A 24,357-nucleotide genomic window follows, 5' to 3' on the forward strand; every position below is an offset into this window, starting at 1 on the left:
TGTGCCCTGAGAAAGGCAGGGGTGTTGGGTGGGGGTGATAAGAGGTGGCTTGAAGCTGACATGAAGGACTTTCCCATAATTAGCTTTGTCCCCCAAGGGAATGAGGAACCTCAAGAGACACAGGTGGCTGGTCCTGGTATTGTTCACAGGAGGCAGGCGCCCTGAAGGTTCCCTGGAGTGAAAGGTGCCAAGAAGTGGCCCGGGGCACAGCAAACCCAGATGGGTGGGACAGGGTTGCTGTCGGGGCCACTGCAGAGCCCTCCATGGAAACCTTGACGTCCCACTGGCATTTCCTCTCCAAGAGGTTTACAGGAGCAGAGGCTGGACACAGCCAGTGTCCACTGTGGCATGTCCAGGGCACTGCTGTGGCAGGTCCCCTGGGTCACACCAGGTGTGCAGCACCAGGGTGTCTGGATGCTGCCTTCTGTGTAAAACAGCGAGTGCTAAGAGCACACCCACCCACCATAAACAGACGAGAAATACTGGGGACAGCGATGGAAGTGACTCGGGGGTGATAAGGCCAGGCTGGGCGGGTGGTGCAGGCGGGCCCTGGGCCTCTCCAAGGTGGACTGGGTTTGTTTTTAGATTTCAAATTGCATCAATGTATCTGTCCATTTAGAAGTCAAACTTCGAAATAGTAAACATTATTGGCTCTCATTGAAAATCAAAGCACTAATCCTGTGGCTGTGCAGATCTGTCCCCAACCCCCAGTCCCCGGGTCAGTCCTCAGTTTCTCCCAATGGTAGTGGTGACTATGGGTGGGCATTCGGGACAGCAGGGTGGCTCTGCCCCAAATGGCTGCCACTCAGGCCCCAAGGCTCATCTGTGCTTGACGACAAGGTTTTATAGACAAGTCACCATCATGGGTTTGTTTCTTTGGTTTGTGGCCACATGCCTGCCACATTTATTAACACCAGCCTCTTCTTTCACCAATGAGTGTTTCCTTTTTTCATGGCCACGTCATAGACTGTCGCAATATTCTTAAAGATAGAAACAAATGAAAAAGAGCAGAAAAACAAGGGAAGTTGTCGTCTCTGCCCCAGTGGAGGGAATGCCCTGGGTTGTTCCAGGAAGGGCAGAATCTGGGCTGCCTGGCTCTGCTGCTCCCACAAGACCCTCTTGAGAACCCCTCAGGCATGTTCAAAGAGTCCTGCCTCTTGTTTCAGAGTTGTCCAAACCAGCCCATCTTCCGCTGAAGTTTGGCCCTGGGTCAAGGGAAGGTTTTTCTGGGTACGTGAGAGCTGCGCTGCATTCTCACTCACTGCACACCTGCTGTGTCCAGGCCTCAGCGGCTGCTGCTGTGAATTAGCCCCTTTACCTGTTACCACAGAAGGAGAACAGGGACCTCCTGTTCCTGGAGAAACCTGCCGAGTCTCTGATGCACTTCTCAGGAGACACAAGGACAGTGAACCCACATCTCCACCAGTTGCTGACACCTCCTTGGCCATTGGCTGTCCCATTGGCCATTATTGCTGGGACTGGCCATGGTTGTGAGGAGGGAGCAGAGGTCAAGATGTTTCCTTAGACGGTGATCAATCAGAAAGACGGAGGAAAGACTTCCTGGTGGTCCAGTGGCTAAGACTCCACACTCCCAGTGCAGGAGACAGGGTTCGATCCCTGGTCAAGGGAATAGATCCCACCTGCCACAACTAAAGATCCCACATGCCACAGCACAGCTAAGAGCTGGCTCAGCCAAATAATAAATAATTTTTTAAAAAGACCTGGCAGGCTCCTCAGAGTCCACCTTAGAGAAGAGTTTGCCCATATTACAGAGCGTGTTCCTTTTCTTTGTGTGCAGCTGGAAATGGACTTCCTAGTGGGGTTTTAAGCCTTTCCACATGAATTTGCTCTCAAAGCTGTTATTTTTAAATGTACATTATCAGGATCCCAGTTTTTAAATACTTACAATTTATAATTCCTAGAAGAGGACAGTTATTTACAACTGGAAAAATAATGTAGAAAAATGGGTCATTTGGATTCCATTGTTCATAACCTGGCCTCTTGTCATGGTGCCTCTGTCTCTTACTTCCAGAATATGTTCTGATTAAAGAACAACAAAACAACGAACAGCTCTCCTTTCTGGGCAGGCTGTTCACTGGCTCTCGGATGCCACAGAGGAGTAAACTCCTGGGCCCCAGGCCTCTAGCTGCTCCTGCTAGAGGGTGGGGTCTTATGCAAAGTAGGACCCGACTTACTGTAAGTTAAAGGGCACGCACTGTGGTGTGAAGAGCAAAGCCCTATTTGAAAGAAAACAATGAAACCAGGCCTAAATTGGTCCTTGTATAAAGGCACTACGAAAACTGAATGGAATTTAATCTCTACACCAATCTAAAACTCTTGTGATCTGCGTCAGGAAGACTTTGTAGAAATATTTTTAATTTTTATTGATTTTTAAAATTTTATTTAAATATAGTTGATTGACTTGTGTTTCAGGTGTACAGCAAAGTGATTCAGTTATACATATATACATATATTGACATATGTACTTTTTTTAGGTTCTTTTCCATTGTAGGTGTAGGATTTTTAAATGGTTGTTAACACTCGCTCTTAACCCTTGATAACTATTTGTTAATATGCTTACCACTCTCTCAACTTTTACTATGAGCCTTCTTCCCAAAATGAGGCTTTTAGCATGGGTGCTGGCTGGCTAGTTAAGATTTTTGAAAATGAGAATTAAGGCATTTTCTTTGGAAAAAAAAGAAAAAATGAACCTAAAACATCTCTGGGACTATACCCACATATAGATGAAGAACACAGAGGCAAATTTCTGCATCTTTTCATCCATGAAGTACAGGTGTGAACTGGTATGCACATTTGCCTGTGAAACAAAGGTGCACTGAAACATGTGGGGTCCCTTTGAACTATGGGAGTCACACAGCCTTTCCCTGCGTGTGTGTCCAGATCTCCTTCTTATAAGGACACTGGATTAGGGCCCAGTCTAATCCAGTATGGCTTCCCCTTAACAATTACATCTGCAAAGACCCTCTTTCCAAATAAGGCCACAGGTCCCCGGGGTCAGTACCTCAAAGCCCTGGTATCAGGCTTTGTTTTAACTGCAATAGTCTTTTCATTTTGGCTGTATATTTGTATCTCTATCAGATAGTAAGAGAGAAGTATAATAAAACAATTTGTATTGTTGTGGAAAAGAAAAGGTACTGGAGCAATAGAGTCAAATCTATGGAACCCAAAGCAGCCCATACCTTGGGGGACAATGGAGCTGCCATTGTTCTCTGGAAACAAGCTCACGTCTACTTCCCTCTGCAGGAAACTCACAGTACAGCCAGCAGCAGACAGGATACCAGCAGGGCACGGCACAGCAGCAGACGTACTCCCAACAGCAGTACCCCAACCAGCAGAGCTATCCCGGACAACAGCAAGGCTACGGTAAGGCGGGGGCGGCGGGGGGCGGGGGATGTTGTTGCAGGAACGTGGTCATTCAGTGGGTACCTGCACACTTATTTTGAAACAGCTGTAGGTTTCCAGAAAAGCTGTGGGGAAAGCTGATGGTTCCCCGTGGCTAACCTCTTCTATTCCCAGCGCCCCGTGGGCACAGCTAAGAAACCAGCACTGGTGCGTGGCCGTGAACTGAACCCAGTTTCTTCAGATCTCATGGACCTACCTGCGTGTCCTCTCCTGTCCTGGACTGTCTGGGGTCCCACAACTCCTTGGGTTGCAAGTTGCTCGCACTTTCTTTGTCTTTCCTGACCTTGGCACTTTGAAGAGGGCTAGGCAGGCACTTTGTAGACCCTCCATCAGGGTGGGTTTGTCTGGATTCTGAAAAAAAGACCATGGTGGGGAAGTGCCTTCGTATCCCCTCCCATGGGTGTGACTTGCCTCTACTGAGGCTGACAGTGGTCTTGTGGTCCATGGCGCCTGTCAGGCCTTCCCACTGCCCCATGCCCTCCATCCCCTACTCCAGACTGTGTTGTCACTGGGTCTATCCCCACCTGAGGGGGCATCATCCACATAGATTGTCCAGGAAGTCTTCTCCAGGGAAGATAGGTGTCTTCTCCCCTGTTCACTTAGTTATTGATCATATATTTCTATTGGTAGGTACTCACAGGTACTGATGTTACAGATCGGGTTATGATCCAAACTTCTTTATTTTATGGTTCAAGCTGTCTCAGCCCTGCCTCTCGGGAGCTTGGGTTGGTGCCTGTGCCCCTTGGATGTGCCCCCTGCTTTTGGCTTTGGGCATGTGCTGCTTTCTGGGAGCACAGCAGCCCTTGAAGCAGCTGGTTTTGGAAAAACCCCTCAGCCTTTGTCAATTCCGCCTATCCTGTCCACTTAGGCTTTGAGGCACCATCACTGTCTTGCGTGGTTTTCGCCATTTGCTGTGCATTTAACTCATGTTTACAGTGATAACTGTGACTGTGTAAACTGGTCCCAAGAAGCAGGTCTAGCGCTCTGACAGCAGCCCCCAGTCCCCGTCTGGATGTTGGGGGGGTGGTGCGCATAGCTGGAGCCATGGGGGCATAGCAGGGTTGGCCGCCAGCTGTGGTGCTTTCACTGCTCAGGTTTAATGTGGCGGAAAAACGGGTGCCGATGTCTCAGGGGCTTCCCCAGTAGCTCAGCTATAAAGAATCCACCTGTAATGTAGGAGCCGCAGTAGATGCAGGTTGGATCCCTGGGTCGGGGAGATTCCTTGGAAGAGGACATGGCAACCCACTCCAATATTCTTGCCTGGAGAATTCCATAAACAGAGGCGCCTGGCGGGCTACATTCCATGGGGTTCAGACACGACTGAATTAGCAGGAACGCACGTCTCAGGGGCTTGGGAGGACCTGTGGGAGAGGGTGTTGGGGGGTGATCTCACGATCCTGCTGTGTTCTAGGACCCGCCCAGGGTGCCCCCTCACAGTACTCCAGCTACCAGCAGGGACAAGGCCAGCAGTACGGAAGCTACCGAGCATCTCAGACGGGCCCGTCCACCCAGCAGCAGCGGCCTTATGGCTACGAGCAGGCAAGCCTTCTGCCCGTTTCCAGACCCACGCTTCACCTTGTACATCACATGTGACAAAGGTTTCCCCTATGGCCGTGAGGAATAATAAAATGGGACAGGCTGGCTCCCTAGGTTCCTCCAGAACATGAATTCTCTGAGCCTGTAAGGTTTTTAAAAATTTCCACTTCAGTCAGACACAGCTGGCTCTTTGTGTCCTAAACTCGCCTAGAGTCTCGTCTTTCACACCTTGGATGTCTCCCTCATGCCTGTTTCCCTCATGTCTGTTGCGTGCCTGCAGGTTACGGCACCTAGGCAGATTGTAGAGCTTGCATCTTGCCTGGCACAGTTGGATCTGTCTGGGGCAGGAGCAGGGTGGTAGGCGGGAGGAGATGGGTCCTGGGCACTCTGGAGTCTCCTTGGAGGACAGTCCCGGGCGAGAGGTGACTATCTATCAGTGACTATATGGTAGGTCCGAGGCACTAATGACAATTTACATGGCTAATAAAACCTTAAGGCACTGTGTGGATTAGGGGTGTTTTTCTCTTGGTACCTGAATAGGTAAGGTCCTGTATCTCATTTTTTAAATACTTCTCACCTTGCTCCCTAAAGAGAGATAAAGAATGAGCCAGTTGTACGTAGAGAATGAGTTTTCAACAGGAGGTACACAAGCCCAGGGCAGAGTTATTAGGGGAGCAAAGCTTTTTGGCTTTTGGAATGTTCCAGTGAGCATGTGGGAAGCGGTGCCAAGGGGAGTGTGCCTGGGGAGCCCGTCCCAAACCTGCTTACGGCAGGGTCGGGGGGGATGTGACGGGGTACCTAGCCCAGGCCCAGTGCGGTCAGCTGCTGTGTGACCACGTGAGCCAACCTCTTCCACCCACTGACCTAAGTCAGTCATCTCAGCCTGGATGGTGGCTTCCAGAACATCAGCTACCCACCTGCCTCAGGACACAGGTTGAGGCATTTGGTCGCTGGCCAACCATGCTCATCCACCTCTCATCCTGGGCGTGGGCTGGGGTGGGATCTGTCTCATCCTCAGGTGTGGACCCTCCTACTCAGGCCTGTTGGGGTATAATCTGTGTCTTGCTCTCTTGCAGGGCCAGTACGGAAATTACCAGCAGTGAAGGACCCGCGTCTATGAGGAATCCTGAGGCGGCATGTCCGCCCAGGATGGACAGGCCAGTGACAGCTCTGAGGGGCTGTGACCTGTAGGCTGCCCCTCGCCTCACGCAGCGTCTGCTTGTGAAGCACGCACATTTCATGCGGGGTAGGACAGCAAGCGTGCACGCTGGTGCCAGATGGCGCTTTGATGGTGTGACATATTTGGTGCTGTGTATAGTATTGTATGTCCATACAACGGAGAGGTTGTCCCTTTTTGTCCTCCCCTCCATGTTTCTAGCTAGCTTTAGGGGTCCCTTCATCATTGGAGTCTTCTCTGCCCAGTGATGGGACAAACCTACCAGAGGCCGCAGTCTGCGTGCTCTTATGCACAGACCTGAGGTCTGACTCTCCTCTCATGTTTGTACTGGGGGTGTAAACTTGTCTCTCACTGGCTGCACTGCCCCTGGATGGCAGCCGCTTTCTTCCTGGGCCTCAAGGCCGGGGAGTTGGGGAGGCATTTTCTGTAGTTTGCATCAGTCTCTGTTGTTACCCAATGGAAAGGATAAATAAGCTTCACTTGGAGAGGCTGTGAACCTTTATTTCCAGACCTTGCTCCTTACCTGTATCTCTGGTTCTGTTTATCCAAAAAGTTACACGTTTTTGTATTACAAAGTAAAGAGGGATCAATGACTTTGTTCCAAATAAGTAGGAATCCAACAAGGCAACTGTGATCAGCCTCACCCAGGGAGAGTGGTATTACTGAAGGAAGGAGAGGGTAGTCCTCTGGAATTACTTTGGGTTTGACCCTTGTTTATCGGATGGTCGTTTCTGGAATTTTAATATGTAATATGCTCAATTCTAAATTCATAATTTAAAATAGTGACATGGAATTCTCCAAAGAGTTGGCAAGTTATTTTATACTACTTCTTCCAGGACCTGCTTATTCAGATCTCCAAGCGAGCATTCCTTTTCATTTAGGAATATCTGAAATTCACATCTTATTTTTAAAGAGAACACCACGGATTTTACTGTGTTCTTCCTAAAAAGAAGGAAGGCTCTTACGTAGAGAAATTTGAGTCATTTTTACATTCGTAGGACATTAAATGCCATTTAAATTCTGCACAAACGTTAAAGATAGCTCATGTGGAAAAGTCAGGTCAAAGGAAAAATTCTACATTTCACTAGTAAGTCATACAGACATTTTATCAACCTTTACTTGGATAATAATACCCATATTTATTATGGCCCCTTTAAAAACATCTTTGGGTAAATGCTGACATATTTCCAAGAACCAAGAAAATACAAAAAAAAATCTAATTCTTGATATCTCAAGTCTACTGACGGTGATGTTTTAGTGAAGTCTTATGTTTTAAAATTTTAAAGTAGTACTTTATCCATAATTGGATGCTTTGCAGTCTATAAGATATTTTTAATGTGTTTCTATTAGAATGAATTCCGTCCCCACTGGGAACACGGCAGCAGTTACTGTTGCTGTTTTACAGATGAAGCACCAGGGCTCTTTGAAGGGACTGCTGGGGTCCAGGACAAGTCCTGTTCTAGGACCTTCTGCCCTCTTCTGTGGAGGCAGAATCACACGGACAGTGGGATAGAAATGTTTATTTTGTAGACTTTCGGGTTTTAGAAACCCTTAATACTAGTAAGGGCTTAAAAAATACATCTCTATATTAAATTACTTAAGTGAGAGCCCTTAATTGCTAAATGACACAGACATTAGCAATTTCAATTTAGGGAGTCATTTCCCTTCATTTTGTTCTGTTCTTTCCTGACAATTTTCATAGAAGTAATTTGCAAACTCAATCGGGGATTAAAATTTCCCGTTGAAAATGTTAAAACATTTCAGAGAACTGTGAAAATAGTTTATTTTTATTCTTTGCCAATATGGGAATATGCCTTTTGTGTATGTGTGTGTGTTTTTTTAAGTGCTGTATTAATACTTTTTGAAGGAAAAGGACACTTGAAAAAAACGTATCCCAAAACTTCAATCTGAAATGTCTTACATTAAGAATTTCTTGAATGTTGTGTATATATTTTAAAAAGCACTTTGTGAAATAGTTTGTACATTTATTTCCTAATTTATACATGATTGTTGGTGTTAATATATTTAATGATTAATAACAAAATGTTTATTTAACGTGCCGTCCATTTTTATGTAACGTGGGGAGTGATGCCAGCGGCTCGTCACTCTCTTGTGTCTCTTCTGTCTGCGGAAGCTCAGGCCGAAGCGAGTCGTCCGCGCGGCGTGGTCGGTGCCGCCTGGTCTCCCGGCTGAGGTGCGGGCGGCCGGGCGCTGACGCCGCGTCCGGACTCGGCACCTCCGGCCCGGCCCGGCCGACCGAGCATCTCTCCAGCGCCCAGCCGGAGCCTCGCCTCGGGGGTCGCTGAGCGCCGGCGGCAGCTCAACCTCAGAGCCAGAGGTGGGCGTCTGACCGTCCAGCCGTGACCGGGCAGGTCGCCCCGTCTCGTTCACGAGCACAGGCCGTCCTCGGACAACCGTCCTCGTCCGCCGTTTCTCTCTTCAGTCGGACTTTGGCGTCTTGTTTTATGCCTTTGGTGTGATTAATAAACTGGCTCTTCGAGAACCGACCTGAAGACTGAGTTTCCGTGAGGTGATGGGGAGCCGGAAGCCGCGGTGGGAGAGGGTTGCCCGACTCGCGGTGTCGGAGTCCCTGGGTTCAAAGGAAACACCCGCGCACTTGTTGGAAGCCCTCCTCGGCTCTCCCCGGACGCCCGTTGCCCCTCCCCCTCCCGCACATGCGCGCTGAGGAACCCTGCGCAGGCGGGGCCGGTCCCGGAAGTGATCCCTGGGGGCGGCACCGGAAGTGACGTGCCCCCAGGGTGGTGAGTGTGGGTAGCGTCCGGGCACCCGTGGGAGAGGGTAAGGGGACAGGCGTGGGACCAAGCTCGCCCTCGAGTCCCTGGCCCGAGCTTCCTGCTCCCCTTTAGCCCGCGTGGGCGCGCTCCGGCAGGCCGGAGACGCCCTCTGGCCGAGGTCCTCGCGGGTGTTCTGTACTTGCGGTGGCGCGGTCGCACAGAACAGTGTGAGCGTAAACACGCGTGTGAACAGTTCTGCAGAAGCAGCGTCCTGCTCTGAGGGCAGCTCGGGGCAGGCTGGACCTCTTACACTCGTCCTGGTCGGGCACCCCGGTCCGTCCTGCTCGCAGGCCTGTCCGGAGGGGCTTCCTTCTGTAGAGGACCCTTCTCGAGTGGAAAGGAGAACACGATTTTAAATGATAGTTCTCAGGCAGATAGATTTTAGCAGCGGAAACGTGTCCAGAGTTAAGGAACACGACATTGATTCTTTAAAAATGACCTCTGCCTTGGTGCCCTGGACGGTGGTCGTGTGTGTGTCCCGCATTTGAAGAACACTGCTGTGAATCACTGGTGCAGTGAGGATACTACGTGAAGTAGGCAAGTGACAGCCTCTCTTGACTCTCAGCCTCCACTGCTTTAAAATGGGCGTGCAAAATGTAGGGGTCCGAAATCCTGGCACTGTCTCTTGAGACAATTTAAGGAGGGTGTAAAGGCCCCCATTTGAAGGGGAGCATTCAGGGAAACAGCAGAGTTGGTGTTTTTATCTGGAGCTGGTGACAATGGCGTTGCTTCTGCTCCTGGACACCCGCAGGGTAAGGAGAAGGACCAGGACAGGGGAGCGTAGACATGGCCTCCTTGGCTGGTGGTGCAGCCTTCAGTTGATATCCAGCTCTTCTGCTACTCCATCCAGTCTCTGCCCAACAGCAAGGCAACTGAGGGTGGTCCTGCAGGGTATTCTCTTGAAACAGAGCAGGGTGGGAAAGGAGTCTCGAAAAGCAAATGGGAAAAATCCAGTATGAAGTGTTACCCCTCATAGGGTTGTAAGAAACAGATGGGTTTGTTTTGGGGGGTTTTTTTGGCCTCAAGACTTACGGGCTCTCAGTTCCCTGGCCACAGAGTGAACCTAGGCTTCTGGCAGTGAGAGCCCAGAATTCTAACCACCAGGGAACTCCTTCCAAGTGGCATATGGGCTAAGAGGGCCTGACTCATGTGGAAAGTGGTGAGTGAGATGAGAACTCCTTTCATGGGCTCATTTATTTCAGAAACCTACATCAGGATTTTTCTGGCCCAGGCACCTACACTTCTTTAGTTTTGATTTCATGTTCAGGTTTAAACCAGATGTCTTATTTTACCAGTTTGCCTTTTGTTAAGGAGTCATGATACCTTCAAGGCTTTTCTCAGCGAGACCCCAAGCGATGTTGGAAGGTGTGGGGTTCTGGATGCTAGCAGCCCGCGTGGTCCCTGGGCCCAGCTGCCTTCTTCTGCTGCGCGCTTCTCCCAGGCTGCTCTCAGTCAGCTGTGCGGACTGCACCAAGCACCAGGAACCCCCCAGGAAGCAGCCACTCTCAGAGAAAAAACTGGTGAGACTTCTAGAAACCCTGAAGGGATTTGCCTCCAGTTTCCTCATTGGAAGTCACAGGGTGTTGTTTTGAACTCCCATTACCTTGTCTTCATTTATCCTTGAAAATGAGGACATGAGATGAAGGCCTGTGGATACCAAATACCGTGCTGGCCAAAACTGTGGTGGCCCCAAGGTGGTGCCCAGTGTGCTAGAAGTGATGACCCTTCTGGGTATTCTCTCCCTTCACCAGGAGGGTGCCCAGGCTCCTGTATCACAGCTTATGTGTCTGAGATAAGTATTATATATATTCTTAAATGCATGGAGAAGGGAACGGCTACCCACTCCAGTATTCTTGCTGGAGAATTCCATGGACAGGAGAGCCTGGCGGGCTGCAATCCATCGGGTCACAAAGAGTCAGATACAACTGCGTGACTAACACTTTCACTTTTCACTTTCATATTCTTAAATATGTGTGAATAGTTCTTAATTTATGACATTGGAGAGGGGTGCATAGACGTTTAGTTTTATAGTTCTCAAAGTCTTACACTTCTTTTGTTCTTCTATTTACCAAAACCTATTTAAAATATGAATGATCTTTAATTAAACTGAAGAATGTACGTGTTTAAGACCACTTTGCGTTCTCCTAAGTAGCGGGTTCCACATGAGGCTTATTAGGGCAGAGAGTACTTCCTGTGGAAAAACTTTGGCAGTCAGCAGGTGTACTCAGATGTGTCAGCTTTCCAGGGGTTGTGTCTCCTGCCTAGAATGTAAACACTGACTCTGAGTTTTAATCTTCTGTACAGTGCTCATCAGTTGTGCTCTTTTCCCATCAGGTTGCTTCCCATCATGTTCAAAATTATGCACCGTGTTTTTGACTAGTAATTCATGGTTTTTCCATGTGGTGGTGCCAGAGCACCTTAAAATATGTGTGTGTTTTCCTTTTTTAAAAAAAGATCTGCTTATGGAAATGCAGGTGCCTTGGTCCCCACGGAGGGGCTGTGTGGGTGGCCACATCTGCCTGTGCGCTCCTGTGGGAAGCAGGCAGGCTTCTTGGGACAGGGCAACTGAGCTGGGGTGGTAGCCCCAACTTGCACCCTGGCACCTCGGGCAGCTGGACATCTTGTGTTAGTGAACATTTATTAAACATTAGCCCGGTCGGTTAGTTAGTTCTAATTCTTTAGGTCAGTTGTAGCTCCCTTAGGGACCTGGAGAAGAACTTACTCACAGATTAGAGCTCTGTTTACATCACCACATTTAAAAATGTGGACCTACTCAGTTGGCCAGAGAAGACTTCTGCTTTTAGCGGGAAGCCTGGCAATGGCCCAGGGACTGTCGCTCTCAGTGTCTCGTGCTGAGGAACAGAAACTTCGTTAGTAAAGGTCTGTTATTTCAGTAGTGTGTTTCTGTTTGAAAAAAATCTAGGAAGACGCTGTATTTAAGGAGTGTCTCCTATGCTGTGCTGTATTTAGGTTGTTAGTGTTATGTTTGTCTCTGGGGTGTGTATTCCACGCTGACCACTCTTTACATCTGCGTTGTAGATTTACATTTGCCTACAAATAGCAGTGACTTCTGGGAACTCTTTCTTATATTTGCATCTTAGGGGAGATTAGCAATGTTAGTATCATTAGCATCTAATTTTAAAGCTCTTCCTAGGTAGAAAAGGTACCTTTCAAATGGCTACTTGGTCCTTGGAAGGACTGCGGAGTTAATACCAATCAGGGCACCCTGTGCTCTCTGCAGAAACAGCATTTTGTGGATCATCGCCGAGTGCTCGTCCGAGGGGGACACGGAGGCAATGGGGTGAGCTGCTTTCACAGTGAACCCCGGAAGGAGTTTGGAGGCCCTGATGGTGGTGATGGAGGCAACGGGGGCCATGTCGTCCTGAGAGGCAGGTGCCGTCGGGCAGCTGGGGAAGTTCAGTGGGTCTGCCATCTCTGGATGGGGAGTTTGCACCTTCTTGCCCTAACAGGAATTTCAATTCAAAACCCATGTGTGGACATCATTTTATTAAATTACGTGGATGTTCACATTTAGAAATTTCACCCCAAACCAACTTTCAAACCAACTTTGATGGTTTGTTGTTTTTTTCACATTTCAGGAACATAAAGACTATCAGGGAATCTAATTCTGGTACCATATGTCCAAGGGTTAAATCTGTTACTGTTACTGTCCCAGTCAAGTGCTGAAAGGGTGTTGATCGCCCCTACACACGTGGAGCACAAAGGCCTAGCAAACTAGTCCGCTTGGAGTTGTAGCCATTCACAGCGTGGTAATAAAGTGCAGCTGTTTTCAAACTCACAGTGATATTGTGGGTAGTTGTGAAGTTTTTGGAAACTGTAGTATCTTTTATTTTTATTTTTTAATTTATTTATTTATTTTTGTAGTATCTTTTAAATGAAAATAAGAATTTAGCTTTTTCAAAAAGTCTCATTGCTGGTTTGGTAACTTTTGCCATGACTTCATCCCATGTGCATTCTTAATCTGAACAAGAGAAACTTGACGAAATGAGACGGGTCTGCCTTTAATGCAGAGGGTGATAACGCTTCCCGCTTTGACTTCCAGTTGACCAGCAGGTCAAGTCTCTGTCCTCTGTCCTGTCGCGGTACCAGGGGTTTGACGGCGAGGACGGCGGCAGGAAAAACTGCTTTGGGCGGAATGGCGCTGTCCTCTACATTCGGGTAGGCCAGGCGCGGAGTCCCCTGTCCACCCTGTGGCCCGTCAGGTTCCCAGGTCCTGCGAGTGGTCCAGAGGGGCCCGTCTTCCACGGAGCAACCCCAGACGGGGACTCTTTGTCAATTTCATACCATATGCACCTGTGACCTGTTTACGGTCACAAGACGATTCTGTCTTCCAGCGAGGGGACCCACAGGTCCGCAGTCCCTATCTGCAGCCCCGCAAGCCTCCCCTGCCCTACCCCCCTGGGGCATCTCCATGTGAGCAGTGGGTTCATACCCTCAGCATCGCTCTCATTCGCAGATGCTCTGCTCACCCTGATGCTATAGAAGCGCTACTGGGAGAAGCCATTGTGCAGCCTGCCCCACAGAACCCTGAGGGCCCTCCTCTCTCTGGGAGCTTGGAAGTACCCCCTTCTCTAGAGCCCCTAAAAACGCTTTGTTGTGTTTCAGGTCCCCGTGGGCACTTTGGTGAAGGAGGGAAATGAAGTCCTGGCTGACCTCTCGCGCCCAGGAGACGAGTTCATTGCAGCAGTGGGCGGGACAGGGGGGAAGGGTAACCGCTTCTTCCTGGCTAACGACAACCGCGCACCCACAACTTGCACCCCCGGACAGCCGGGCCAGGAGCGCGTCCTCTTTCTGGAGCTCAAGACAGTGGCGCACGCTGGACTGGTGGGTGTTGTGCATCGCAGCAGCCGAGCAGCCCGCTTTCTCCTATCAGATCCTCTTGGCTTCATCAGGAGCCCTGCTCTTGCTTGTCCCCCGTTCCCAACCTGAGACTCGCTGACCCAACCAGTTACAGACTCTGTGGTGATAGTCTTCACTGTCTTCCAGGTTGGATTCCCCAACGCAGGGAAGTCCTCGCTTCTCCGGGCCATTTCAAATGCAAGGCCTGCTGTGGCCGCCTACCCATTCACGACCCTGAACCCCCACGTGGGGATTGTTCACTACGAGGACCACCAGCAGATAGCAGGTAGGATCTCTCAGAGGATTAGGTGATGGTGGCATTCAGAGCCATGCTTATGTAACTTACATGCAGCCTTGTTTTTCTTCATTTAAAAATTGTAGTTCTTTATCAAAATCGGTTTAGATTTGCTTCCCACCCCCTCCCCCAGGCATCTGTTAGAGGCAGTTTAGGAATTTGAGTTTAAATTTCAAACCTGAGGAAATTACTCCTTTTCACCACCTCTATTCTTCTCTTCCATCTACGGGGAATTCGGCAGCATCAGTCATGTGGACAACATGTGATTTTAAAAGCTTTCCCTGTACCATTTTGAGAGAAGAAAACTTTTTCTAGAAGATAATGTACCCATTAAAAATAGTAAGCTTGCTGGCAACATGGTTTGTATAGCACTTTATATTTTCAGAGGACTCTTTCATAATTTCTATCGGTAATCAAATTATTAATAGATTACAGGAAGCCGTTTTCCCCTTTTTTGAATCACTTTTGAAGCCAGAGAGATTAGAATGTGTTAAGTAGTTCTTATTAGACTGATCTGTCATCGTGCCAGTCACCCAAATATTTCAAAGCATTAGCAAGACTGGAAGCTGCAGTGCCTCAGATGGAATCGGCCTGGTGAATCAGCAAGGCGGAAAATTGAACGACTTCACTCATGAGATATTCTTTGGAAGGAAAGTCTCAGTGCTCAGAGGCCCCCGGCTCCCCTCCTGACTGTCTGCTTGTCTCCTCCACAGTGGCTGACATCCCCGGCATCATCCGGGGTGCCCACCAAAACCGGGGCCTGGGCCTGGCCTTCCTCAGGCACATCGAGCGCTGCCCCTTCCTCCTGTTCCTGGTGGACCTCTCGGTGCCAGAGCCCTGGACACAGCTGGACGACCTGAAGTATGAGCTGGAGCAATACGACGAAGGCCTGTCCAAGAGACCCTACACCGTCGTGGCAAACAAGATCGACCTCCCGCAGGCCAGGGCCCGGCTGCCCCAGCTGCAGGCCCGCCTGGGCCAGGAGGCCATCGCCCTGTCGGCGGCCACCGGGGAAAACCTGGAGGAGCTGCTGCTGCGTCTGAAGGAACTGCACGACCACCATGTAGCCACCGAGCTGGAGCACGGCCGCCAGCCGCTGCGGTGGTAGCAGAGGAGGCGGCACCTGGCAGGCCAGCTGCGACTGGAGATGAGGAAGGAGCCCCAGGGAATTGGGAGGCCTTGGTGCAGGTGCCTTCCTGCCAACCCGGGACTCCCAGCCAACACAGCCCCTGCCCTGGGACAGGACCCCTTGGGCAGCGGACGCTCCTGCCCCCACCAGTCTGTCTCCAGTGCTTACACGCCTGCCTGCGTGTGAGTGACGTGCTGCAGTGGGCTCATCTGTGTTAATTGGCCCCTAATTATTAATAGCAGGGACTACACGCTGGCTAACGTCACCAGTGGGCACGTGGACAGGAGCCAGCATCAGCAGCGCTGACTCGCAGGTGGTGGCAGCTGAGGCAGAGGTGGGCCTCTGATGCCACAGCTGTTGACACCTTTCATAGGGATGCTCCATCTGCTGCATGAGGCAAGGGGCGAGGAAGCTTTAAAGCAGGTGCCCAGCTGTGAAGAAACAGGGAATCAGTGAGGGTGACGTCCTCCCTGTCATCCCAGACAGTGGTATGTGCTCTGTGGAAGCTGAGCTTCACGACTGAATGCTCCCAATATCCGACCTGGGCCTCACGGTGGGTTATTAACTGCAGGCTGCGGGCAGGGTGTCGGCAGCCTGAGCCCCAGGGTGGTCAGGGACAGGTCTGTGTTTCTAGGTGTCACTGGGAGTTGTACCCACACCTCAGGGTCCCCCAACTACAGATACCCTAATGAAGACAAGCCCAGTATCGAGCAAAGTGGTCTTAAACTTCTGTTTCCCCCAGCTAAAGGGGGGAAACAGTCTGATGCCCCTGACGTGTCCCTGAGGGGTGAGGGAGGGCAGGGGAACAGGCTCTCTGGGAGTTGGCCTCAGGGTCTCAAGGCATCTGAGCCTCTGGATCACTCAGACCTGCGTCGTTTCTGCATGATGGGGGCTGGGCAGACCTCAAACAATAAGCCAGCGCCTCAGCTTTCAGGAGCAATTCTGTTTTGATCTAACATCAAATCTGCAACAAGAGCAAGAGTTCTTTACCCGAAGCCTTATTTTAACGTCTTGTAATTTCAGAGGTCCTTGTGTTCTGGAAATCAGAGATGGGTTTTGCATCTATTTGTTCTCTCAGGCCACCACAAAGAGTAAAGCCAGGTCTGAGTAGCATTTAATTATCAACGGCCTTTCATCTTGCTCACAGGGCCCCCGCCACACTCACTCTTCAGAGGCGGAGACACTCAAGATGCCTGTGTAGCTGACCCGCCAGGGGCCCCACTGCAGGGGCAGGGGCTTGTCCAGTTCTTGCTGTGTCCCCCAGAACCTCAGGACCTGACCCTCGGGCGCCAGTACATTTGTGGAATGAGCAAGTGTGTGGTGGCAGGTATTTAGTGCTTTTAGGTTGCTTTTAAAGACATTTAAAAGACCAGGTGGAGGCCAAGCCAGAGCCCCTGTCCCAGATCCCCTAGACCTGCCTCTTCTGGCCGTTTTGCTGAGTGACCTGCTCCGAAGTCTGAGCAGCTCTTACTACCTTGATTAGCCTGGAGCATCACCTGTTGATCTCTGGCCCCGAACAGGGACTTGCTTTCTCACGCTTTCTCCCTGTACCCTCCCTGGGTCTGTGTTGGGCCACTGGGGCGTGGGCTGTGGGGTCCTGGGTTTTCTCACGGCTTTCTCCCTCTTCCGGGTGGTGTCTGTCCAGTGTCATCCCTGCACACTGGTTCCATCTCCCCAGAGCTCGGCCACCAGCCTCCCCTGAGGTCTCTCCACTTCCTCGGCCTTCTGTTCCCCCGTGGATGACAGTGGGCTCAGCACCTCCTGAGCCAGGGTGGCCGCCGCCTCCCTGCTCTCTTCTCCCTCCTGCTTTACTCTCAATTCATCTGCAAAGACCCTGTTTCCAAATCAGGTCATATTGTGAGTTTCCAACTGATGTGTATTTGGGGTCCTCTTCAGCCCCGTGAGCACCCTGTTTCATACCGAGCTGATGCCCCCTCATCTCCTCATGCAGCAGCCTAAGCGGCCCCATCCTTGTACGCACAGATCCTTGCCCCACCCCTGCTTGGTGACCCTCTCCCTCGCCTGGCCTGAGTCCCCCCGGGCCCCCCTGCTCCATCACTCCAGCTGTTTCCTTGCCACACCGGGGACCCTCCAGTAAGGATCCTCTGGGAAACCAGGCTTCTGTGCTGTCAGTGCCCTTCTCAGACACCCTATGGGTGCCCCCCAGCTGGTGGCCCCGCAACCATCTGATCAAAGCCAGTCTCACCTACATGGGCCCTGCCGGCCTGTCTCAGGTATGGGGTCCCTGGTATGTTCATCAGCCGCCATGTGGCTCTTTGAGACACAGCTCATTGGTTTGGGTTTCATCTCAGGGCCAGGACACCAGAGGAAGGAGGACAGACTTGCTGGGCCCATAGTAGTTCGGGTAAAACACGTGTGTGGGGATACACACCAGTGTGTTTACAGATTGGCAGGGGGACATTCAAAGGTCACGGAGAGGCAGGCACCACCCCTGAGGGTTTTGTCCTGACGGGTCAGTGGTGGTCAGGCTTGGGGGTGGAGAGGTGGCTGAGGCTCTGAAAGCACGTGAGATGCCTGGTCATGTTATCACGTGACGAAGTCACACAGAACTTGAGGTTTGATGGGTGGACTCAGAGTCTGGGAAGGCGAGAAAGTTCTGGAGGTGGATGTTGGGAATAGTTGCACAACTGTGAATGTGCCTAAGGCCACTGAGCTGTGCACTTAAAATGGTTAAAAGGGTAAGTTTTACATATATTTGACCACAGTAAAAACACACAACTATGCACACGCACTTGTGTGCACACGTGCAGTTACGTGTGCACACGTGCGGGTGAGCACGCGCTGGGCACTGTTGACGCCATCCGTCTCATCGCAGGGTGGCTCTAATGCTCAGGCGCACCAAGGCCAGGGTGTCTCCTCTCGTGAAAGGGCAACAGGGCAGACGGAGCAGAGGGGACACACAGGCCTTGGGTGGAGCCAGAGCCGCCCACAGGCATGTGAGCACCCAAAGAGGGGCACCTGGAGGGGTCTCTCTGTCTTGGAAACCTTTAATTCTCTGGAGAAAAAACAAATTTTCCGTGTCAGAAGTAGCCAGGCACCAGTGGGTCGGTATTTTTCCAGAGCCAGGAGATGTCTCCACTTTCTGCTATGGTCTTGGAGTGGAGGTGGGGGTGAGGGGCAGGCTTTCTGCCTCACTGTGGTCTGGGTGGGCTGCCTAGCCCATCGAGCCCACTACACTTGGCACTGGGATATCGCAGGCACTGGGATATGCCTGTCACCCACGCCTATTGCCTGGTTTTATCATCTATATGCCTGGGACGCATCTGTAAGGTCCAACGGAGTAGGGATACCTGTGGTCTGGCCTGGGGTCTTAAACTTGCTCACTTCAGCCCCACCCTGGGTACACAGACCCTTCCCCATGTGGGATCATCTGGGACCCATGGCCAAGGACCGAGCAAGCCTTGGAGTCTAGAGGGCCATGCCCCCAAGACGCTAGCATACTGTCCCTGGCCAAGCCTAGGGGTCCGGGCCACAGGCAGCCACCAGCTGCCCACCCGCAGGCCCTTCCCATAGCTTCCAAAGAGCTGGATGGATCCTCAGAGCTCAGCCCCTCCCTGTCATTGTCCGTGAACACAGGGAGGGTCACCACCTCTCTGAGATTTCAATTTCAGACTCACAACAAAGAATGCGGTACTTAGCCACCAGATTATTTGTTGTGACTCTGAAATCCAGGTTGCACTGAGCTGTTTTATCTGATGGCGGAAGTGAAGGTGAAGCAGGGGGAGGTGGCGCAAACACATCCCTATTGACGCTGGCCCTGGAGGGAGGGCTTTGGACTGGGCCACCTGGGGGAGAGGCTCCACCCATCAGGGTCCTGCCTTCTTCCCATCCCTGGAGGGGCAGAGAGCCCACCCCGATGGCCTATGCCAGGGCAGCACCAAGTGTTCACTTTCAGCCAGCTGCCCTCTGGTGTCCTTGGGTGGCCCAGCAGTAGTGATGGTGGCACCGCCCCACGTGGCTGCCTTCTCCTGATCAGGTCGGGCCAGCCGGCTCGTCAGGACCACGGAGGGCTGTCTGCAGTCCATAGCTGATTAGCGGGCCTCCGGGGAGCACCCAGCGCTGGTCCCAGGAATCCTCCGTGTGGGCCACAGGGCTGCTGACCCAGCATGGAGGTTCCATCCAGGAGCTCGGACCGAGGGATACTTCTTTCAGTGATCTGGCATCCTCAGTGACATGGGCTTCTGACTCAGGGCCCCATGGGAGCTCAGGACAGCGTGTAGACACCGTCCATCCTCGGTCCTCCCCCACCCGGAGTGTCTCGCAATTTGAAACACTTGGGTTAGAATTTGACTCCTTTCAATTCAAAGATGGTCCTCTGTTAAAGTGCACATCTCCCCTCTCTAGAGTAGTTAGCCCATCACACTTTAGTATGAATTAATAGGTTTGAGGAGCTGGAATGAGGGGCAGACAATTCCCAGGCAGAGCAGAGCCTCAGCTGACACAGAAAGCCCTGGGCCCTGAAGGGCATCAGGGAGGGGCCAGCAAGGAATGGTCCATCCACCTGCCCACCCCCGTGGCTACTCGGGAATCTGGGGTTCTGCCAAACTGGGGCCCAGGGCGGAGGGCAGGCCAGTCCCTATCCCATACCTCTGCTCAGAACCAGGGCTTGCTGAGCCCTTTGAGGACTGTCCAGCATTTAAAGCAGAGCGTTTACAGATCACCCAGTTTGACGTGTTTGAATTTGGAAGCCGGTGACTCTGGAATGTCACAGATGCATTTTTAGCCCAGCACTACCACCCCCTCCTCCCCTTGCTCCAAACCCTCCCTTCCCCTCCCTTCTCTCCTGTCTTTCTTCTTTCTCCTTTGAAGGATATTTTTGTGCCCCTCTGAGATTTGTGTCTGACAAGCTCCACAGCAAGGCACTCCTCTGGACACAGAGCCTGCCACCCTGGGGACAGGACGCCGGGTACTGTGCGGGTGCCCTGTTCAGTGGAGAAGGAATTTAAGCCAAGGCAGAGTGCCTGGTGACCTGTGGACGGGAAGTATGTCACAGGCCAAAAGCCTGGCATCCTGCCCTTCCTTCCTTAGAGCCGGTATGTTAACATACCAACAGTCATTATTTCCTACCACCAGTCATGACATTTTTGAATCACATTGTTAATCAACGGTTGTGTTGTGTGCTCAGTCACGTCCGACTCTGTGACCCTAGGGACTGCAGCCCACCAGGCTCCTCTGACCATGGAATTCTCCAGGTAGAAATACTGGAGTGAGTTGCCATTTCCTCCTTCAGGGGATCTTCCTGACCCAGGGATGGAACTCTTGTCTCTTGGGTGTCCTGCATCGGCAGGCGACTTCTTTACCAACTATGCCACCTGGGAAGCCCACCATCATCACAAACAACTAATTATTATTTACTAAATGATTAACTCACTTCCTCATTTTTTATTAAAGACAGAGCCGTCTCATGAGCAGGAATGTTTCTTTCCCCTCCCCCACCCCAAGACAGAGGGATGCCAAGCTGGGCCATCACATTACAAAATGTTATTTTGTGCTGGCTTTAGGAAAAGAGGGGCATTTGGTGACTCATGAAACCAAAAGGTTCTAGCTTCAGGCCAGGCTGGATCCAGGTGCTCAGAGAGCAGCAGGTAGAACCCATCTGCCAGCTCTCAGTGTGGCTTTCTTCTGCCTTGGCTGCAGCAGGCGTGCTCCCTCCATGGAGAGGCCTCTAAAGAACAGTGTTGGAGGCCACCAGGCCAGCAACCCCAGCTGCAGGGGAGCATTGGCCTCCCAGGGCCCCCAAAGTCCCAGGACGGCTGCTGTCTGGCCACACTGGGGATGTGCACTACCCCAACTTTCCCCAGGTGGTTCTTACCAGCCATACCTGGGACCTATAGCTGTCCTGGAGCCCAGGGATGGTGTCAGCCCCTGGACCCACTGGAGTGAAGGGGGGATGGTCCCCAAAGGAAAAGCAGGAGCTACTGCCACCAGAAGAAGGCACTGGGCTTGGGCAATGAGAGGCCTTGGGCTTGCTCAGGAGTGTGTGTGTTTCCAGGTGACCAGAGTAGGGCTTGGGAGAGGAAGAGAAGGTGGGAGAGGGCGGGGTGTCCCCTTAGCCTTCTGGAGGGGCAGCCTCCTGCCCTGGCCTCAGTTTCCCCTGAAGCACATTTTCCACATGACCTGGGTGGTTGGGTCCAGGTTCCTCCACCTTCCTTCCTACCTCTCCCTTCTCTCTCCCACTTTCTTGGCTCCAAAAGGGCAACTTCTCCCAGCTCCTGTGCACCACACACACAACATACAGCAGGCGCCACTGTGTGCTTTGGGTTAAGATCAGCACAGTTGAGTTCATCCCCAAGGCTCACGGGAGCCCTTCCCAGATGCATCACCAGGCAGGTTTCTCCACTGTACTCGTCATCCAGGGATGCAGGTGAGTCCCAGGAGGACACAGTGGGGCGGGGACCCGCTCACACACCACACCCCCCATGGTGCCCAGAGGGACCCAGGGGGTGGGAGGATAGAATGCTGGCCCCTACTGGCTGCTGAGTGTGGGATATGAGCCAGTTGCCCAGCATCCAGGGCCCCAGCTCTCAGGGTCTACTGAGTGTAGAGCTGAGCCCACCCCTCTCTGTGGGGAGTCCCTGAGGATACAGGCTCCAATAAATATTGGTGGAAAGGTTCCTGCACCCCCTGAGCCCAGCCACGAGTGTCGGGATGGGAGGTGGAGGCTGGGGCTAGACAGGGTGGGTCTCCCCATGGCTCAGACCTCCAGAAGCCCTGCCAGCTGATCCCAGTCTTCCCTCATCATGACCCTGATGCCCTAAAGGACTGCTGAGTAACTTGGCCTTTTGTAGAAGGATGGGAGCTGCCTGCTGGGCTCCTGGGAACTCTACCCCAGGGTGAGAAGGACCCACACCCAGCAGCTGTGCAGAGCCAGTTCCCAGGGGGCTCTCCCAGAGCCAGCACCGCGGTGGGAGGGGTGGCCAGACATACAAAGCCAGTGCCAGCCCGGAGAGGGGGGAGTCCTGGAGACCTGTTGGCCCTGAGCCCTGCTTCCCTGAGGGCCAAAGGCTGGCCCTGAGGGGAGCCAGGTCACCCATGAGTGCCCAGGGCAGAACCCTGCCTCAGACCTTTGCCCAGTTCTTCAGCTGCCTCTGCCAGTCTCTGCACTTGTCCTCACAAATCCCCCAGGTACCCACTATTAGGGCTGGGCTGACACAGGCGGGCCACCCAGACTGCACTCCATCCTAGGGCCTCAGGCTCACTCTCTGGAGGCATCGTTGTGCTCAGAAGCAAGGCCACCCTCCTCATCTCGGCCTCCAGGCCCCAGGGCATCAATGCCGCCCATCTGGGCCCCTTTCACTTACATGCCCTTCTTTCAGCCCATGGGCTCAAACCCACCACTAGAATCAGTGGAAGTCTGTGGAATAAAGGAATGAAACAACAGCTCTGCAGACAGGCTCCCTGTCCACATGGCTGACGAGCCAGGTGCCCCCTCCTCTTGTCCCCCCAGCCCCATCTTCCACCCCCGTGGGAACGGCCCTGCTTATGGGCCAATTGTTTGTCTACCCGCCTCCCACCAGCCCGTGGCCGGCTCAGAGCCTGGCACACAGTAGGTGCTCAGTAAACAGCAGCTGCCAATGTGGGTGGCGCCCGCGGGGGTGGCAGCTCCTGCCTCTGGGCTCAGCTTTGTCTCTGCTCCCAGCAGTGGATCCGAGGAGAAAGGCCCCCTTGGCGGGTTTGTTTGTGGCAGGACACGACCCAATAGACTCTGTGTCTTTCTTCTCTCCTCCTCCACCCCTGCAAGGGAGCTCAGGGAGCGGCAGTTGCCAGAGATTGAAGGCAAAATTGCTTGAAAGCCTGCACTTTTATCCTCCAATTTGTAGCCATTTAGCAGGGCCGGGCTGAGGGGCAGCACGGGCTCTGGCTGTGCGGGCAGCGCAGAGGCGCCCACTGCTGCAGAGAATGGGCTCTTTGTCCTTCTCCAGACAGCTCTGGGCTGCGAGATGACGCCCACAGACCGGGGGCCAGGCGGGTCTGCAGGGCCGCAGGGAAGGTCAGTGGCCAGCCTCACCCCAGGGCCCAGGGCTGTGAGGGCTTCCCCAGGCTCTGGCCACAGGCAGCGGGTGGCCTCTGCCGACCCTGCCTCACTTCCCCGCTCCCAGTGCTCAGCTCCCGACAGTGCCCAGGCCCAGAGCGGACCTGAGGCTTGGCCCTCCTTTGGGCCACTAAGAAGACTGTTGCCCTGCCCGGACCAGAGGGGTCTCTCTGGTGGACAGAGATCATGGAGGGGAAGGAGTACCAGCTTGATGAGAAAATGTCTAGAAGAGGAAGACTGTGGATTTTAAACATTGTGAATAGCTGTGCTCCTGCTGTAGTCGGAGCACTGTCTGGACCTCACTGCTGGATTCGGGAGCCACGGCACCCAGCCATAACGCTGGCACTGAGGCCACCGAGTGTCTCTCAGCCAGAGGAAGAGAGAACGTGGTCAGGACTATGGACGCTGTGCCAGCACAGCAGGGGGTGTCCGTGAGGTCAGGGCAGGGAGGGCCCTCGTGGCTGGAAAGGAGGGAAAGCTTCCTGGAGGCAGTGGCATCTAACCCACCCATGTTTATGTCACCCCTAGGTTGAGCTGGTCTTGCCCTCTTTCCAAGTGGGCTCTGGGCAGCTGGGCCAATGTCTGACCCTCTGTGGAGCCCAATGGGCTCAGGCTCACCCAGCACCGTCTCCTTCTCCCTGTCCCCGTCCATCACACTCAGTCCCGCCTCCAGGCCGTGGCCGGGAAGCCAGTCTACCAGAGATGCCTCCCTGCCTTGGGCCGTCGTCCTCTTGAGCTCGGCTCCAGCCCCCACACCCCTGAAAGCTCCCCATGGCTGAGAACAGTGCAAACCCCTGTCCTGGGACAAGCAGGCTGCAGCAGGTGGGGGCTGTGCCATCTGTTTTCAAGCCTGAAGTGAGAGAGAGTGGCGGGCGGGGCACTGCTGGGGCACCGTGTCCCATACTGGGGTTAAACCCTCGTATGACTGCTGACTTCTCTCCCCATCACAGTGCCCCCTCCCCCACTTGAAGAGACACTGAGGCCAGGGGGAGGGGCAGGCCTGCCTCTCATGCCTGCCTGGGTGCTCCTGTGTCCCCGTGGGTTCCAAGTAATGCTCGGCCACCCCCATGAAGTCCTCAGGAATCAGCA

General features: G+C 52.7%; 2 protein-coding genes across 9 annotated transcripts in view; both read left to right on the plus strand.

Moving 5' to 3' along the window:
- The window catches only part of SS18L1 (SS18L1 subunit of BAF chromatin remodeling complex), a 28,167-nt gene extending 19,524 nt beyond the window's left edge, over nucleotides 1-8,643 (plus strand). Inside the window, exons 9-11 of one of the 2 annotated variants that reach the window (XM_086332789.1) lie at nucleotides 3,265-3,384; nucleotides 4,835-4,962; nucleotides 6,036-8,643. In XM_086332789.1, coding sequence (XP_086188915.1) covers nucleotides 3,265-3,384; nucleotides 4,835-4,962; nucleotides 6,036-6,062 — 275 coding nt within the window. In that variant the 3' untranslated portion in view covers nucleotides 6,063-8,643. Of the gene's footprint in view, nucleotides 1-3,264; nucleotides 3,385-3,537; nucleotides 3,708-4,834; nucleotides 4,963-6,035 lie in introns of those variants that run through there. The other variant, XM_086332790.1, reaches the window with a different exon arrangement.
- A 226-nt stretch (nucleotides 8,644-8,869) lies between these two features.
- Nucleotides 8,870-16,328, plus strand: MTG2 (mitochondrial ribosome associated GTPase 2). Of its 7 annotated transcripts, none has more exons than XM_086332785.1 (7): nucleotides 8,870-8,898; nucleotides 10,227-10,451; nucleotides 12,173-12,320; nucleotides 12,995-13,110; nucleotides 13,558-13,776; nucleotides 13,939-14,077; nucleotides 14,800-16,328. In XM_086332785.1, the coding sequence occupies exons 2-7, from the start codon at nucleotides 10,248-10,250 to the stop codon at nucleotides 15,192-15,194; spliced, it is 1,221 nt and encodes a 406-aa protein (XP_086188911.1). In that variant the 5' UTR covers nucleotides 8,870-8,898; nucleotides 10,227-10,247; the 3' UTR covers nucleotides 15,195-16,328. The 7 variants fall into 7 exon arrangements, with proteins under 7 accessions (XP_086188911.1, XP_086188914.1, XP_086188909.1 ...); XM_086332788.1 differs by having other exon boundaries at nucleotides 8,882-9,683; XM_086332783.1 differs by having other exon boundaries at nucleotides 8,882-9,683; nucleotides 10,243-10,451.
- The last annotated feature ends 8,029 nt before the right edge of the window (nucleotides 16,329-24,357 follow it).

Source organism: Bos grunniens, chromosome 13 (genome assembly GCF_055505025.1).
Source record: "Bos grunniens cultivar Pamir isolate PY7600 chromosome 13, Bosgru_T2T1.0, whole genome shotgun sequence".
In the NCBI taxonomy this organism is placed as follows: Eukaryota; Metazoa; Chordata; class Mammalia; order Artiodactyla; family Bovidae; genus Bos; species Bos grunniens.

Coding starts and splice junctions, on each gene's coding strand:
- MTG2 (XM_086332785.1), top strand. CDS start 10,248: ATGATACCTTCAAGGCTTTTCTCAGCGAGACCCCAAGCGATGTTGGAA. Junction 12,321..12,994: donor GGGCCATGTCGTCCTGAGAG/GCAGGTGCCGTC, acceptor TTTGACTTCCAG/TTGACCAGCAGGTCAAGTCT. Junction 13,111..13,557: donor GCGCTGTCCTCTACATTCGG/GTAGGCCAGGCG, acceptor GTTGTGTTTCAG/GTCCCCGTGGGCACTTTGGT.